The sequence below is a fragment of the Mastomys coucha genome, unplaced genomic scaffold, assembly GCF_008632895.1.
Source record: "Mastomys coucha isolate ucsf_1 unplaced genomic scaffold, UCSF_Mcou_1 pScaffold3, whole genome shotgun sequence".
NCBI classification, from domain to species: Eukaryota; Metazoa; Chordata; class Mammalia; order Rodentia; family Muridae; genus Mastomys; species Mastomys coucha.
In genome coordinates, this window is record NW_022196909.1 from 7,261,783 (window position 1) to 7,280,663 (window position 18,881).

Genomic DNA, 18,881 nt, shown 5'->3' on the forward strand with positions numbered 1-18,881 from the left:
GTGGATTGGCTCTAACACTTGTATTATGTTAGTTGGGTTCCCAAATCTACACGGGAATCCGTAAGTCTACAAGTAAGATGCTGAGGGTCCCTGTCCCTAGTTGGTTCTGATTGGTAAATAAAGTTGCTAGTGGCTAATGGCTGGGCAGGTGTATACTTCCTCCAGTCCCTGCTCTGCCAGCTAAGCTGGCCCACCTAGGGTGGAGTTTTCTGAGATAAGAGAACTGCTGCTTCTGAAGTTTCTTACAAGGAGTCACCACCTGCTGCTTACTGAGTCTGCCTGCCTGGCGAGTTCCTGACTAGCAACAAGATGCTAATGAGTTGACGAGATCCTGGCACTGAGGGGGGTGGTTTCCTTTCCTATATATACTGAGTCTCTTAAGTAAACATCAGACCTTGATGGAAACTTTGTCTTGGTCTCCTTATTTCTCTCGCAGTCCTATCCCCTTCTCCAAGACCCCAGCTTTTCTTTCAGAAACCCGGTTTGCATGACTGCTGGCAGCCACAGGCAAGGAAACAGAGGCAGGAAAGAAAAAATGCCAGGCCAGGAGAGGAGTAAAGGCCAGGCCTTAGAAACGCAGAAGAGAGCATACCGATGGTGTAAGAGCTGCGGAAGAGAAGCTAGCCCCAGCCTGTCCCCCATTGGGTCTATGGCAGCAGAGATGGAATATAGATTTTAGTAAGCAATAAATCAGGAAAATCAGAAAGGAGGTGTTAGCCAGGTGGAGGATTGGCAGTGGCCAAGCCATTGAGCTGTTTAAGGCATATTAAAACATAAGGCTGTGTTTGTGTGTCTTTCATTCAGAAACCCAGAACTTTGGGGCGGGTAGCAAGGAATGAGCATGAGTGCCACCGCCACGGTTGCCACTGCCACCACTGCCACTATCAGGTTGATTTGAGCAGGGTTAACTGGCAACTACAACAAAATTCTGTTCCCCATCCTTTCCCTCTCTCAATAAACTAAGGCAAGGCATTTACTTTTATGGAAAAACAAAACAAAACAAAAACAAACAAGCTTTCAACCTCTAGGCGTCCATTTAGGTTACAATTTTTATTAACCGGTTGAAAGTTCCATTAGAGTCCACTCAAGTGTGCTAAGGCAGGGAGCGTACAGAAATATTTTGTGTGTGGGAAGCAAACATTAAGTGACAGCTCACTGTTCTTTACTAATAATCAACCTTCCAAGCTCTACAATGGAAAGGGGCTCAAGAGTCAACTGAAGAAAGTTACCACGTGTGGATAGAGACACGTGGCCTCTGCTACCTGCACACCAGAACATGTGCAATTTCCAAATAACCAAGCACTTCTCCCACCGAGAAGGCAATCTGCTTCACTAAATAAGGGAAAGTGATCATGCCATGCTTGCCAGAGGACTCATCTAGCTGGAACAACTGGTTAATCTGTCAGGCCCAAGAAGCAGATCTTAACTGATCAGAAACAATTGGAAAAGGCACCAGGGAGCAAAGGTAAAAAATGAGAATGTGATTTTAAGAAAGCCCCCACTGGGACAGGAGAACTGCTCCCCCACTGGGTGCTTAAGCAGCCCTTCTGACCAGCCAGCTCCCAAGGCACAGCGAGGGGGACAGGCTGGAGGCCTGTCCTCCAAAGGGACAGGCCATTCTCACTCAGCATCTGGCTAAAGCCCCAGGAGAATACTCAAGAGCTGGGTGAAAAAACTTCCCTGCAGAACAGAAGTTAGAGGGGAAATTTTTGACCGAATCTTATGTTCAAGTGACAGCTACTTTATCCTCACGTCAGGGAATGACAAAGTATGTGGACTCTGACCAGTCAGTTATCTACGGAGGAATGGACTCCACAGAGTCATTTCAATTTACAAAATCTGGGCTTAAAGTTATTTCGGAGTCGGGGGACAAATCACATTTGTAAGATTTTTCCTCATGGCAAAGAATGACTTTTCATGATAGAATCGTTTGCCATGGATGTATCTAGTCTTGCCAATGGCATGGCAGGGAAGGGGATACTCGGGAAAGTCCAACCAAGACAAACGGATCTCTTGGTTTGGGCAAATGAGATGTGATTCTTTTACATCACAGTGGCATCTAGGAGAGACACCATGAGACCATGCTGAAAGATGGGGTTGGGAGAAAGGATATGAAAGGAGGGGCGTAAAGACAACTCACTCACTGACTCCTCTCCATCGGGTGCACATACACCTTCCCAGGACTCCCTGTGACCGTGTGAACACTCTGCTGCTGTGGATGGAATTATGGTCAACATATAGTGTTTATTTCATAGGATATGCCCATTATTTGATGAGATTTTTGATTGGTGATCCTCTGTTACAAGGCTCATCTAAATTGCTTAACCTATGGGATTCAAATCTATAGAAACATGTTGAAATGTGACTAAAGCCTGCTGGAATGGGCTAAGAAGTCCCACATAGCAAGCTGCAATGACTGTCCTTGGGTCCTACATAGCAAGCTGTAATGACCACATCCTCAGTGACCTTTTGAGTGAACATTTAGTGACCATTTTCATTCTGATAAACACTGAACTCCACGCTTTAATACATTTCCACTTTTTTTTCTCTCTGCAGCTATCTACACTAGATGAGAAGGCAGCCTAGAGATGCTACAGTAATTGCTTCACGTCCAGTGGAAGCCAGAGTCCATCTTCCTAAGCACCATACTTTTTCTCCCTTTGGGTCTACGAAGACAGAAGTCTGTATTTTCTTTGCTGTATGGGCTTTTCAGTGTGTTCAGGCACACAGTCACTTGGTTTACAGGCCCCTTGTGCTCATTAACCTCTCTATTGGGGTTAAATGCTGTGCCTGCTTAGCTCTCATTTGCAAAGCATCATCAATTAGCTGAGGCAATCAAAATCAGCGGCAAAAATGATAAGACACCATCCTGTCACATCAGAATCAGGTTAGCTCATTTGCCTGCCTGCTCCACGGCCAGTTTCACAGCTAGACAACTCAGTGTTACTCTCCCTGACTTTTATTATTGTTTGCTTGGGGAAATTATTGTGGATTTAACAACTCAGGAGGCTGAGGCAGGGCCACCAAGTTCAAGGCCAACCTGGTTTGACCTAGAACTTGTTTCAAAATAAAAAGTTAAAAGAGGGCTAGGGATATAGCTCAAAAGTAGAATGCTAGTCTGGCATTTTTGGCTTGTTTTAATTTTCTTTCTCTTGTGATTCTGTGACTAAAACCTTTATGATACTGTGACTAAAACTCTTATGATGGCTAATCTTGGTTGTCAACTTGACATACTTAGAAGGGGACCCTCAGCTGAGAAACTGCCTACACCAGGTTTGTCTGTAGGGCACTTTCATAACTGCTAATGGATGCAGGTAGAGCCCACAGTGGGCGGTGCCATTCCTAGGTAGGTAGGCCTGGGCTATATGTGGCCTCTGCTTCCCTTTTTTCTCCATGTTTCTGCCTTAGTTTCCTTCAGTGATAGACTATGATCTGAAAGATGAAAGAAATATTAGAACAGGTCTTAAACATTTCAGATCGGGTTTAACTTTTGAGCTATATCTCCAGCCCTCCTTCAACTTTTTATTTTGAGACAAGTTCTAAGCTGAGCATGTTGACCTTGAACTTGGTAGTTCTCCTGCCTCAGTCTTGAGAGTAAATTGGATAAGAGGCCTATGCCACCAGGCCTAGCTTATTTTCCCCATTTTACAGTAAAGCAAGTCGGGATCAGAGAGGTTACAAAGAGAAAGGTTCTAGATCTTCCGGGAACTTAGGATCAAGCTTCTCCTTATCATTATTAGGTGAACCACCAGCAGCCAAAGACATATTAGAAAGTGAAGGTTCATGTCTGCTTTAGGACTGGCAGCTGAGCAGCAGCTCCAGATTGTTCTGTGACCTGGGAAGAGGCACGTGGGAAGCCACACAGCCAACAAGCTATTGTGCAGAGATGCAAACTGCACCAGTACAGAATCCCTCTTCCTCTGTCATTCTCTAATCTCATTTCGTGATGGTGTCAATCAAAAACATCTGCTAAATGGGGCTCCAACTTTATCTGCCATGTGAAACCTCCCGAGAACCCAGGGTGCCAGAGCTGCTGTTATACTCCTTCGCGGGCTAGATGGTTCAGGTCTCTTCTCTGTCACTTATGGGAGTAGGGGCTTTCTGGGAACTGAGACATTTGAAATGGCATCAAACCCTGATGACAGACTGTCTGAAAACTCTGCTGCCATGTTAGTGTCTGCCTCTGTGAAGTACTAACCAGATGTGCCCATCCCCTGCCTCATTTCTAAATGTCAAATATGCTATACAACTCTGCACCACAAAGTTGTTAGAACAACCACTAAGGAATTATGTTTTAAAATGATGTGTAGGGGTGGGGTGGGGTGCATGTGAGTGCATGTGCCGATGGAGTCCAGAAGCGGGCTGGCATCAGGTCCCTTGGAGCTGGGGTGAGAGCTGGTTGTGAGCTGTAACATCGGTGCTGGGAACTGAGCTGAGATTCTCTGCAAGCCTTGTGTACCCTGCCAACGGCCCACCTCTCCAGGCGATCAGATGGCTATTTTTAATGTTTTCTTTTTTACGTAATTTCAATTACAGAGCTCTCAGACTGGTGGAAATAACCTGGTCTCTCCTCAGACTTGTCAGTTTTTAATATTTCCTCTACATGCTTTGTAACATGCTGTCTGTCCTCACTCTGTTTAGGATGGTACTTTGTTGAGATCTGGTCTCTTTATCCATAAACATGTCAGAGGATATTTCCTAAGAACACAGATTTCTAAGTAAGAAAATATTTTTTCCATCAAAATATAAAATTAACATATAAGCCAACCAGACTAAATTTAAAACGGCAAGTATAAAGAAAAGTACATTGCTTATTCTTTCTAAGAGAAAATACTTTAGGTTCTTTTGTTTCTGGGCTATTCCTAGACCTTGCCATAACTCCTGGCACACAGCAGATGCTCACACAAGTGTATCAACTTCATAAAGCAAAATTTCATGTGACATTTCATAATGTGAATTTTTCCTAAGATAAGTCAAAAGCAACAGAGGCAGCCATTTCTTTATTACATGTAATTAGTAATTTGCATGGTACAAAGGGGTCAAAAGTTTTGAATACATAAGATTTGGATGGATTGATTTTTAAAGATTTTACTTTTCTTATTTTTACTGTGTATACACATACATGTGTGTGTATGTATGCCTGTGCATGTGTGTGTGTGTGTACCCACAGGCACCCACTTGCATATGGAAGATAGCACTGGATTCCTTGTAGCTGGAGTTCCCAAAGGCTGTGCTATGGCGCTGAGGACCCAGAGCCTCTGGAAGCACACATCCGTTAGCACTGAGCTACATCTCAGGATCCAGGGCATACCTTCTCACAGAGGACACTGTCCTCGGGGCTGTCTCTCTCGGAGCCATCTTTATAAGTAGCGGTTCCTGATATACTCCCGGTACATGGCAGTGTCTTCTTTGCCAAGGGGCTGCATGACACCGTGGCTAGCCTGGATATGGGCCTGGAAGATCTCTATGGACTTTCTGTCTACTCTTGGGGGCTGAACTTCATAAATGTTGTCTTGTGAGAAAGCTGAGATGGGAGTTCTGTAAAAGACAAAAGACAGGGCTGCATTATAAGAACCACTCACCACAGCACGGGCTTCACCAACCAGAGGCAACCTCTGCAGTTGTTACTGCCTGGAAGGTCGAGGGATAAACACTGCCTGGGAAGCTGTCCATGATGCCAGGCAAGGCAGAGGTCCCTGTCCCTTATAGCATGCCAGCTCTATGGTTGTGTGTCCCTCTGGCTTCCACTGGAAGCTTCAGGTGGTGGCTATACCAAAGTTTTGTTCCTTGTCCTTGGAGACACTTGTTTTTTAAAAAGAATGAATAAGTAGAAATCAGTGTGGGAGACAGTGATAATTGTGCCCAATGGGTTTATGGCAGTGAAGTGCCTGCTCAGTGCAGTGCCTGGCCCAATGCGAGCACCCAGTAAATAAGGTTCATGGTTCATGTATAATTCCTTACTTGAAGTTCCAACATTTTAAAAGCTTTGACAACCAAAAGCTATATTGCCTGAGACATCCCGGCCACCTAAAACACTCTGTTCTCAGTTCCTCCCCATTCTACAACATGCACGTTAACATGTCATACATCAGACATGGCCTTAGATCATACTGAAGATATTAGTATAAGGTGACTCTATCTTGCTAACACCCACTTCTTAACTCTATAGTACATCTGGCCTCTGACTTAAGGTAAGGAACTGTGGATCTGTGACGGACAGTTCCCTTCCTTTCTGAAGCACTCAAGAAAAAGCCCCCACCCTCCACCCCCGCGCCCTGCACCTTGAGAGCAGCACAGAGGAGCCGGCCCTGGAAATGTGGGTGTGGGTGAGCAGGGCCCGAGGACATGAGGAGAGCTGTCCCTGCCTCCTGCCAATGGCAGCACTGGGTGCCCTCGCCTGAGCAGTGCTGGGGAGCCTGCCCTGGATGCTAGTAGGCTAGCCAGCTCAGCTACTACTCAGGCCCAGAGCTTGAGTGAGCCCATCCCCAAATCTATATCATCTTCAAATGGTTGGGATGTGTGACAGGGACAGCCCTGCTGATCCAAAACTCCAGGATCTTCATGACACAGGGCAACAACAGGATAAACTGGAGGGGGCCCGGTGAGGATCCAATATTGCTGGTGTCACACAAGCCAGAGGTCTCGAACCAGAACAATGACTTACTGCAATGAACATCTGGAAATGAAGATGTGCGGACAGAGGGAGTTACTGTGGGATGCACCATGACACACTATAGCCTCCATGATGAAATCTTTCTATGCTTTATTTCTTTTTGGTAGTGGTTGTTGTTGTTGCTGGTGGTGGTGGTGGTGTGTGTATGTTTGTATGTATGTGTGTGTGTTTTACTAGGGGGTGTTGCAAAGACAAAGGGTGGGGAGATGAACGAGACTGGGCTGAGTGAAATACAACTCATGAAGAATAAATAAAAAGTTTTAAAAAATTAAAAAAATAAAAAAAGAATTCTAATCCATCCCTCGAGGAAGGCACTGTCTCCAGAAAGGCCTTGTCAGAATTCATCCTGGTGGTGTCGATTTACAGCTATCTGGACACCCACTAGTTACTGCATCCTTAGCCAGGGGCAGGCAGGCAGGCCCTCGGGGATGAGTCAACTAGCAAGTCAGAATTGACACAGAGGATGCGCGCGCGCGTGTGTGTGTGTGTGTGTGTGTGTGTGTGTGTGTGTGTGTGTGTGTGTTCATGGGTGTGCTCAGAAGGTCAGAGAGAGTCCACTGGGGAGGAGGGATGAAAAACTAAAGACACGGTGAAGGACATGGACACAGGGTGACACACTATCATGTGACCATCCTCCAAGACGCTTCTTCACACTCTGGCAACATAGACAACTTTCTGCTGGGCAGGGGCCTCAGCCTTGCTCCTGTGGGCCTGGGAGGAGTCACAGAGGAATGGGATATTTGCTTAGCTGGGACCCTGGAGCTATGGGAGGGGTCTGTGGGTAGCAGTGGACATCAGAAGCAGCTGGAATGGCAGCATTCTTCTGGGATCTAGGCAGTGTGGTAACATGAAGCACAAGAGCTCTGTCTCCATAGGCTGTGCTCCACTTAGATGTGGACTTTTCTCACTCTTCTAGAACACCATGAAGGTGCAGACTGTGGAGAAACTGCTGGCTCTGCAAGCAAGAAGGCCACAGTTCAGAGCCCTAGAACTTCATGAGTGCCAGGTGGGCACAGATGCACTGTTCTAGATTTGGAAAGAAAAGACAGAGGGCCACCTCCCCCCCCCCGACCCCCACCCCTGCCCCCAGAGCAAGCTGCCTGGCTGGACTAGCTGTAGAAGTGAGCTCTGGTTTTGATTTCAAGCTCCTGCCTCAAAGAATAAGATTGAAAAGTGATCAAGGAAGATTCCTGATCCCAACCTCAGGCTTCCACATATATGTGCACATGTATGTGCATACCTGAACATACACATGTGCCCCCACACATGGAAACATGCATATACCTAAGCTTATACACCTAAGAAAGAAAGAAAGAAAGAAAGAAAGAAAGAAAGAAAGGAAAAAAGGAAGGAAGAGAGAAAGGAAGGAAGAGAGAAAGAGGTGGGGAGGGAGGAAGGAAGGAAGGAAGGCAGGCCAGCAAGCCATCAAGGTGGCTCACTGAACTTCGCCTTTGTGTATTAACACACGCCATCCCATGATGGCTGAACTTTGTAGGACATCTCACTGAAATAAAATTAAACTGAAAGGGAATAGTCATTCAAGAAACTAAGGTACTTGCTTGTTTGTTTACTTGTTTTATCTCAGGATAATGTGCTTCAATTCAAATTTGCATACAGTTTGTGACACACATGTGCTCTCATTTTAAAAGCATTCTAATGATTTCACATATCTTACTGAATCCTTACCAAAGTAATAAACCTCGAGTGCAGAGTGATTCATTTAGGGTTAAAACAATAAAAAGTGGGCTGGGGAGATGGCTCAGTCAGTGAAGTGCTGGGGAGACGGCTCAGTCAGTGAAGTGCTGGGGAGACCTCACTAAGTGAAGTGCTGGGGAGATGGCTGGAGTTGCGATCAGAAAGAGACAGGCAGATCCCTGGAACTAACAGGCCAGTCAATGGGTGAGCCCCAGTAAAAGCAAGGTGCAGAGCAACTGAAGAAGACTCTTGATGCCAACCTTAGCCTTGCACACATGTGCAAACATGGACAAACATCTGTCTCTTTGTCTTTCTCTGTATCTCTCCCTCTCTGTCTCTCCCTCTCTGTCTCTCTGTCTCTGTCTCTGTGTCTCTGTCTCTGTCTCTCTCTCTCTCTCTCTCTCTCACACACACACACACACACACACACAAACAGAGAGAGAATGAGGGGATGAGGGAGGGATGAAAGGCAGAAGGGGAAGAAAGAAGAGCCAAGATAAAGGACTCCTGAGACAGCTAAATCTCTTTCTATGCCAGCTGGCCAGGCCGTGCTTCGCAAGACAGACACAGGTTCACTGAATGTCTGTGCTTAGCACATTATTATGGTGGGTGGTTGAGATTATACACAAATCTATTCATAATTTTGCCTCAGAACAATACTGGAACTCTACAGTTAATTTAATTCAAGACGAGCAGCAAGGATTCTTGAATGGCTGGTTGTATTCAGTGCCAAACTATTTTAAGCAGGCCCTTCTATAAAGTGGCTAGCTCCATTAGTCTTCAGAGATTGCCATCAAGTCAGCTACCATAGCAGCTCTTGGACTCCGCCAGCAGTACACGGCCTCTCGGAGCTCTCACACATACATCATAATATTTAGTGTTCACATCTGCTCTGGAGGAGGGAAGTGCAGATTTTCCCTGCTTATCACTCAGATGAGCTATCTGTAACACTAAGCTGATGGTCCCTGTTCTCTCCTTGAAACTTGACCTTTGCATGGAACCGCACGCACATAGCAAGCCTGGAAAGAATAGCAGACACCCAATGGCTGTTCAGAGACACCATCCGGGAACTAAAACCTTATGACCAGCATAAGAAGAGACCCTGCCGTCCCAGGGGTAGTAGGGCCCGGGCAACCACAAATGGGACCATGTACTTCATCCAACATCTTTAACTTCTTATCAAGAAATAAATTGGGAGTCGGGTGGTGGTGGCGCACGTCTTTAATCCCAGCACTTGGGAGACAGAGGCAGGATTTCTGAGTTTGAGGCCAGCCTGGTCTACAGAGTGAGTTCCAGGACAGCCAGGGCTATACAGAGAAACCCTGTCTCAAAAAACCAAAAAAAAAAAAAAAAAAAAAAAAAAAAAAAAAAAAAAAAAAAGAAAGAAAGAAAGAAATTGGGAGTCCTCCCTCTGCTTCTCAGAGCCTGATCCCAATGAAAGCAAACTCACAGAAAATGATGGCAAACTCCACGGGCAAAACATGCCAACCCCAGCTGGCATGGCTTTACCAAGCAGCAGGTAGGTCCGCCCATGATACGAGTGCTACATTGAACAATAAATCTGTGATGTTAAGATAGTCCCTGCTGCATCTGGGTCAGAATAAAGCTCAGATATCCCCAGGGCTGCTGCGAAAGCGGGGAGCAGGGAGAAATGGATTCACAACCATTGCTTCTGGATCCAGTCTCAGGGAGCCCCTCATATACCTAAGCTGTAGTTCAAGGTGGCCCGGAGATTCTCGGCTCCTACACTAGACCTACTAAGTCAGAACATCTGAGGGGGAGGGTAGCTGATGAGTCCACCGGATGATTCTAACACCTGGGAAAGCTTGGCAGCTTCTGGTCTTTCATGGCCACCATCAGTTATATAGATGAGACATGTAGAATGCTAAATACTAGCTTGCTTAAATTCTTACAGTTCTGGGAATCAAACTGAGGGCCCTGGACACCTTAGGCAAACATACCACTCAGCCATACTCTAACTACTTAAATAGTTTTGTTTTTAAACTTATTATTGATTCTTACGAGTTTCACATTGTGAAACCGAATCCCACTCATCTCTCTATCCCTTCTAATCCAACTTTGTGACCTCCCCACAAAATAAAATAATAAATAAATAAACAAAACATAAAAAACATCTCATCGAGGAAGTTGTAGTGTGTTACATGTGTTCTACAGTATTCACTTTTGTCCACACGCCTTTAATTGCAAACATCCATTGCAATGAATCACTGGTCTGGTTCGAGGCCTCTGGCTTCTGCTACACTATCAATACCAGCTCCTTCACTCGCTCCGGCAGTGCACAGATGGGGTAGATGTTGGGGTGGGCCAACTCAAGGCCCTGGATGGGTACCTGGGTGGTAGCTGAGCTGGCCAGCCTGCCAGCTCTCCTGCACCCGCACCGCCAGGGTGAGCTCTTCAGCACTGCCTGGCTAGGAAGGAGAGGGGTCAGCTCTCCTGCTTTCATATCCTCAGGTGTGGCCACAACACCTCATGGCGGATGAGTGGCAGGGACAGCTCTCCCATGTTCGGCTGTGCTCCCACCACCAGGGCCAGCTCTACTGTGCTACCCAAGTGAGGTGCAGAGTCTGCTCTCCCAAGTTCTGGAGCCAGTGAGGAGCAAGGCCAGCTCTTTCCAGCCCTTGGACATCAACCTGGTCCCAGACCATGGGCAACTCAGACCAGGGACTTTCATATGGTCTTTAGTTGGTGATCTGAGCCACAAACATGGCCCTTAGCAGCACCGCAGCCACAGACTTCACCATGGCCTCGGGTGGCACCCCAGGCTACTCACAACCCCTCTTCACCCTCGCCTCCCAGTTCCACCTCTCTTCATAGCATTCAAACCATTCCACTCCTCTTTCTCTCCCCTCTGTCCACCATACAATTGCACACTGTAATGGCTCCTGCTGTGGGCAGGCCACATAGCTGACAGGACCTGGGTGTCTTCTACTCGCACACACTGTGAGTGGGCCTCTGGGTGTTCCCTAAATACTCATATCTTGTGGCAGCAGTCTGGCCAATCTTATTGTGTAACCCAGGCTAGCCTCAGATGTCTGGATTCTGGAATTACAGGGGCATTCCACCCACCGTGCCTGACTCAAGCAGGCTACTGAACTTCTGATCCTACCCCCTCCATGTCCCAAGTGTTAGGAACACTGAACATTTCTAAACATGAATTTCCTTTTAAATGACAAAATACTACCAGCCCTACACTGGAGGGCACAGTTTAATGATTAAGACATGAGCAGCAATAAGAGATTTATCTCTGATTTTCTAATGAGGAGGATTTATTTATTTATTATTTATTTATTTATTTATTTATTTTTACTTCTTAGTTGACATATGCATTTCTGAAGTGGGAAAGAAAATGAAATCCATAACCCTCAGAGGCTGCTGGACAGAGATGGAGGGCAGTTAAAGACCAGCACTGGATGGATAGTCTCTTATCACAGTGGTAGCACTGGTTGCCAGATTAAAACCAAACCAAACCAAATCAAACCAAACCAAACCAACAAAACTACCATTTAATACCACACACTTCTTTTATGGAGAAATTTCTTTTATGGATTCCAGTAGAGAGACCTAGCTTATTAGTGCACTTTGATGACAAAAAGTAAATAAAAAAATGTTTAAAAAAAATCAACACTTGTCTCCTGGGCATGAGTAGAGGGAATTTATTTCAAGCTCCTCATAGCCTCAAAGGGAGAAGTCTAATTGCCCTCACTCAAATGCCAGTTGTATTTTTGGACATAAAATATTATAATTACATTGCAGACTCTGGCAGGGTGTTCTGTATCCCCCAAGGAATGCAGTCTTATTTAGGATAATGTATTTGCCCAGTTCTTTACGGGCTGCTTAACTCACATCACTTGGTGAGCGCTGTGGCAGTCAGCCCTGACTGCGGCTCTCACAGCAGAGGAGAAACACTGCAGGCAGAGTTCATTAGATAGCAGATGTCTGTGAGAGAAGTCCTTACTGGGGCCCTTTAACGCCCTTTCTTCAGGGAGGCTGCTTAAACACAGCCATTTCGGATAAGAAGAGAAAACCCTGCACCTTATACTGGAATTTGGAACTAATGTTTGAGCCCTGTAGAGCTTAATCCCTGCTAAGATAACTTTTCTGGCGTGTGCATATTGAATAACCAGTAAATGGTCACTGGCTTGGAGCTGAGATGTTTTCAGAACTCGGTGACATCATGAAGATTCATGGTTAGCAGTTAAACTACTAGACAAAATTTGGTGGTTAAACTATTAGACAACACTTACACAATTTTAAGAATCACACTATGTGATTCTTTTTGGTATGCTAAAATCTTATACCCTTGCTTTGATCAGTATTTTTGCATACATCAAACCTCATGTAGCATTTTCAGAAAATCTACTAAGAGTTTGACTCATAAGATCCACTTCCCTTCCCAGTACTCTGCCTGTTGCACTATGGTTTTCTCATAGTAAACACACAACAGCCTCAGACTAACAATGCAGTGGCACCTGCACCGGCATCGGCATCTGCATCGGCATCGGCATCAGCACCGGCACCGGCATCAGCATCAGCATCAGCATGATCCCTGAGAACAGATTTTATGGCTGCATGCTCTTCCTGTCTGAGCTTCCTCACAGCTGCAGTACATACACAGTAAGGCACACTATTTGACCACAGAGCTATGGCATCTTAGCCTCTCCCTTTAGCCCTTTATTTTGTCTCTGTAGAGAACCGTGGTTTACCATTGACCCTGTATTTTACATCAGTGTCTATGCTAATCAGCTTACAATGAGAGGAGGGTTTACTTTGGTTCACAGGTTTGAGGTATTAATCCACGGTCTCTTGTTCAACTGCCTCTGGGCCTACAGTGAGGCAGTGTGCCCTGGTAGGAGTGAACGGTGGGAACAACTAGGATGCAAAGAGAGGAAGAAGAGAGGCAAGGGTCTCAGGATCCCCTTAGGGGTGTGCTTTCCATAACCTAAGTTCCTTACACTTGGCCACTCCTTTATGGGCACCACTGCCCCTCAGTAGTGCCACCAGCTGGATGTTAAAACATGGGCTTCTGGGGTCACTTGTGTAAGCCACAGGAATGTTTCTAGTCATGTTGTCTAAAGCTCATCTCTACTATGTCCATGCAGATGACACTCTGTGGGTTCCCACTGACAATGAGATCTAGTTTTACACAAAAAGCTTAAGCTGTTAATGGCTCCTGCATTCTTTCCTTGAGCATTTGAAACACATTGCTCTTTTCTTCCTGGTATGAAGTACTGTGTCCACTACGCCTTGCAGCAGCCTAACCTTCTTTCCATAAGAAGTCTTTCTGTGTAGGTGCCTAGACGACACTCTCCCCTTCTGGTTACACTGCATCTGGTTTTGCCAATGCAGGCTGTACTCTCAGGTCTTCCATGTGCTCCAACCACACTGACACGGAAGGAAGGCTGCTATTCAAGAGAGACCTTTCTTTCTGCACCGCTGATTCTAGTAGCTCCTTCTCTTTTAAAGTACCTGCATATCCACTTTAAACTTTTGCCTGTTGGCAGCATTTAACACTTTAAATCTTCTTTGCGCCTTTTGTTCTGAATTTGATATTATTATTATTTACAGGTACTTATTTGTAAATACACAATATCTACAGCTCATTTTGAATGGCTCGTTGATTGTCTATGAGATGTTTCTAGGCTCTGTGTTCTCTTGTAAGCACAATTCTACGTAGGGTGGCCTCTGGCACTCTCCTGTTGCATACTCTATGAGCTCCCCTGAGCCCCCGGGGGGTGGGAGGAGACTCAGGAGAGCTTCCCTAACTCTACAGGACTCCCATTTCTTGTTTCATCAATATGTACCAAGGCAAGTCAGCTTGCCCTCTGAGGCTTCCTTTGTGCTTAAATTCTTGCATCTTTTTATTTCTTTTTGGTTTTTGAAGAAGGGTCTCATGTAGCCCAGGCTAGCCTTGAACTTGCTATGTGGCTGAGGCTAGCCTTGAACTTGGTATGTAATCTTGAATGCTCAATTCTTCTGTTTTCATCCCAAGTGCTGGGATTGCAGTCACATGCCTCTGCCTGTTTCCCCCATCTTTACTGCCAATGTCCTGCTCAGTTTTGACACAGCAACAATTTCTCCTCAGATTGTCACCTTTCCAGGAGACGAGCTTCACTTATTTGGTTTCAAGAGTTTAGTGATCTACCTCAGCTTCAAGCCTTTGAGAACTCATAAAGGGCGATGGACACAGCTGGTACTGAGCTGGTTAAGCCCCTCCCTGTATGAGCAGCCACACCCACTGTCATAGTTACGGTTTTACTGCTGTGAAGAGACACCATGACTAAGGCAACTCTTATAAGGACATCATTTAATTGGGGCTGGCTTACAGTTCAGAGGGTTAGTCCACTGACATCATGGTGGGAGGCATGGCAGCATGGTGCTGGAGGCACTGAGAGTTCTACATCCCGATCAGCAGGCAACAGGAAGAGAGAGAGAGACACTGGGCCTGGCTTGAGCATCTGAGACCTCAAAGCCCGCCCCCTAAGACACACTTCCTCCTAATAGTGTCACTCCTTATGGGCCTAGGGGGCCATTGTCATTCAAGCCGCCATGCTCACATCACATGCTAACTTCTAAGGTACCTGTACTCTTAGATCCTCCTTTTCTGAGCTTACCAGAGTCCCCAGTGCTCAGCACAAACCCTGGCATTCCACTGTCTGCCTGTGTTCTGAGATTTGTAGAACACCCTGCTGTGGAGTTCTGAGGCGAGTGCTGTCCACAGGTGATGCCATTGGGATGTGTCCTGTGTTAAAAGGCTTGGCTTCCAGCTGATGAGCTTTGGGGAGGTGACTATGAGGGCTCCGACAGAATCTCTGACTGACCCACTGATAGATTCATCATAATTTGGTGATGTTAATTGGAGAGAAGTGGAATACAGGAGGTGTAGCCCAATTGGAGGAAGCTTCTGAGGGGCAGATCTTGTCCTGGGCTCTGCCCCTGCTATTTCTGCCTCCTGCCTGCCGTGAGGGGAACTATCTCACCCCGCTACAATGCTTTGGCCTGCCACAACCCAGAAATAATGGAACCAGCCACACATGGACTAATAATTCTGAAAGTGTGACCCCCAAACCAATCTATCCTCCTTTTGAATGGTCTCCGTCAGATATGTGTTACAGAAATCACTAGTTGACAAACATCACTAGTTTTACTACCCTACTATTTATGCTTTTGTATGAAGATTCAGTGATAGAGAGTTTTAAAAGATGGCTCAGTGAGTAAAGGTGTGGGTTGAGCAGCCTGATGGCCTGAGTTTGATCCCTTAGAACCGCCATGGTGGAAGAGGGCTGAGCCCCCCACCCCCAAGTTGTCCTCCAACCTTCACACAAGCGTAGTGTTTATTTTCCCTGCCACCACAATGCCTGCGAGCAGACAGCAGTCTTTGGTAGTAGGTTACGAGGTCACGCGCAGCCGGATGAGGAGAGCTGTACATGCTCAGAGGACTTGGGCTTTAAAGTTCTACCCTAACAAAGAGTGGGCAGCTCGGTGGCTAGAAGGACAGACTGACAGAGCACAGATTAGATTCTTCAGTATTGACTCTTCCAGTATACCAGGGTCACTGAAAAGAAAAAGGAAAAACAAAAACAAACAAAAAACTAAAAGCCGACCAACCTAGGTATTACATGCTGCTTTGATTTGTAACTGGATCACACAGAGGAACTGTCTACTCTGTAGATAGAGGCAAAGGTAGCTGCATTCTTGACTTGGCCAGAGCAGCAGTGAAGAGCATAGAGGCGGCTGGTTTTGGAGCCAGCAGCAGGTGCTGTGACAGCTAGCTCTCTGACCAAGGCAACGTGGCAGTCCCTCTGACAGCCTGCCGTATGGTTCAGGGAATGACTCCTGGAAGTCTGGTTTGCAGTCTGTTTCTGCTGCCCTGCCATGATCCAGAAAACCCCAAGCCCTGGACTAGGTCACTCTTCGACTCTGCCGAGAGCAGATCACCACGCTTTCTGTGACTGACTCCTGCCCATCAGAGCCAGCAAGACAATAAAGGACACCAGCCACACCCCGCCCCAGGCTTCTTATCTCAGCTGCAGCAGGTACCAGGTGACTCCCATCTTTAGGCAGACACATGTGTCTGTTTCCCCAAGGAGACAGAAGGGACAGTCTACTTCTGGCACACACACAAACGGCAGTGGCAGTACTTCTTATATTCAAGCCACAGCCACTGGTATTTTTGATACTCTTTTTATATTCTCCTGGAGAACTCTAAAATTAAAATGTCATCTGTATTCTCTTACAGAACTTCTCTGGTGTCAGAGAAATGAGGCACGATGATTGTTTTCTGACCTGAATCAGGTAAAATGCTTCCAACTTAGGATGCAGTTTGTGAACAGCATGGCTTCCCTCCCACTAGCTGGACATTATCTACCATGTATAAATGTGAACGAGCTGCTCTCTGCCTCAGCCATGGTTATTATAAACACTGGGGGAGTAGCAGTGATACTTGGCTGGGTCATTTTGAGGGTTCTAAGGGGAAGACCCAACAGCTATTTAATGAGAAAGTGCTTGGCTTTGAGCCCTGCAGGCAACAGGGGTTGGTCATCTTGCACAGGGTTGGTCTGTTCAAAGGGGGTACTTCTGACAGCAAAGGACAGGTGGCATCAAGCATAGACAGGTGTTTTCAAAGGGTGAAGTATGTGATTGCTCCTGTGTGGAGCTGGGTTCTCCCTCAGAGCAACAGGTCACCTCTGAAATGCAGGCCATTAGGACTTGTGTCCCCTATGTCCTTGCATTTCCTGGAACAGCAGCAGGTGTGGCTTGTCACCCCTAGAAACACAACCCAGTGTGTGCAGAAACAGCATGTGTCATGCCTCTCACGTGCAGGTGACAGGACCCTGCTTGTTTCCTTGACACCAATTGCAATAATCAGCAGCAGGACAGCAGTTAAGGTCCCATGAGGCTTCAGTCTAACCAGATCTCTGGAACCCAAGAACTGGGACAAATTAAATTGTGGTGAACAGGATGCTCCTTCAGTGTTGGGCAGAGCCGCAGCCCTGCTCTCCCTCACCCCCCTACTTGAGCCAGCACCGAAGCCATCCCATGGACAGACTTCTGCATACTGAGGCAGTCTCTGACAGCCTGAGGGTGCCAGAACCCATGCAGCATAAAGGTACACAATGCACTGGGGCAGCGGGGGTGAGTACTGGGCACACTTCAGATGAGGTGGGTATCCTTGAGGCCGGTGACTCTATAAAGGAGCCACAGCCTGAATGGACCGCATCTGTACTGGGGACAATCCTGGATGAGGGATGATGGGAGATTCATTACATATGAGGACTAACCAAATAAGTGGTAACAGGAGTCAAATTCTCTCTATTGGAGAAGTCTAGAATAAACAGCAGACACTTTGTAATTAAGCACCATTACCAACCTATAGATGCAAATGTATTTTGTTTGTATCTATAAAGATATTGGATATTTATATTACATAATTAAAATAATATATAATATTCATATATGTATTTCTATATATAGTTTTACATACACACACACACACACACACACATACATATATATCTGTGTATGTCAACATGGCATGCTACTTGAGTTGGCCTGGGATTAGTGACCCTTCAATGGCAATAGGTACACCTAGTGCCCAGATCTTGGCTTTAATATGATTTTTCCACTAAAAAGAATCAGGGACCCTTGGAAAAGTGACTGATTTCAAGGCTAGGACAGGCAAAGAACATGATGAGCTCAAAGCATCTTGTGCCAGAAAAGGCGGAAGATGAGGACATGTCCAAAGGACACGGGGACAGGCTGAAGGGACTCTGGTAGAGCTGGGGACAATTTGAGTATCAAAATGAACAATGGCAATGATGAATTATATCTCACTGAATATAATACATCAAGATCTCATAGTGAGAAAAATAAACATAACGACAAAGTGGATGGCTTGATGAAGAAAGGCTAGTTCTATAATTTCAAAGCACCTTGCTAAAATATTCATTAATTAAAATAGCAATTTCACAGTAGAAGGGCTCAGAATATACTACTTTAGTCGGGAAATTGAAATAAGCTATTTGAACTTGTATGTCATCTGATGCAATGAAAAGTCACACCATGTATATAATATTTCTGCCCATATTCATGATGTACCTTAAGCCGACAGACATTTACTCTGTCTTAGTATATGGCTACTCATAAGGAACTAGTCAGGAACTTAGGAAGGGCCTAGTTTGGTTCTGGCTCAAGGTCTCTCACAGGGCTGCTACCAACTCAAGGCTTCCTTGGAGTTGGGCATCTGATAATCTAAGCTTATTCGCTTGGGTGCCATGGTCGGATGCTCTGGTGTTTTCTGTGTCTGTGCACAGGGCTGCCTCCAGTGTGATAGTTCGCTTTCCCCAAACCGTGACCCCACAGATCACTTTAGAACCCAATCATTTCTCTTCTATGCACTTAGCTAGTAACCTGGATTTTAAATCACCCCAAAGGCCTGTGTTTCAGAGGCTTAGGTTATCATGTGGGGTCACTACTAAGAGGTGACAGAACCTAT

At 45.9% G+C, this 18,881-nt stretch overlaps 1 protein-coding gene across 1 annotated transcript in view; it reads right to left on the reverse strand.

The window, feature by feature from the left end:
- Positions 1-4,982: 4,982 nt before the first annotated feature.
- Fig4 (FIG4 phosphoinositide 5-phosphatase) overlaps positions 4,983-18,881 on the reverse strand; it is a 92,908-nt gene continuing 79,009 nt past the window's right edge. The window contains exon 21 of the mRNA XM_031348426.1: positions 4,983-5,538. Coding sequence (XP_031204286.1) covers positions 5,361-5,538 — 178 coding nt within the window. The 3' untranslated portion in view covers positions 4,983-5,360. The remainder of the gene's footprint in view (positions 5,539-18,881) is intronic.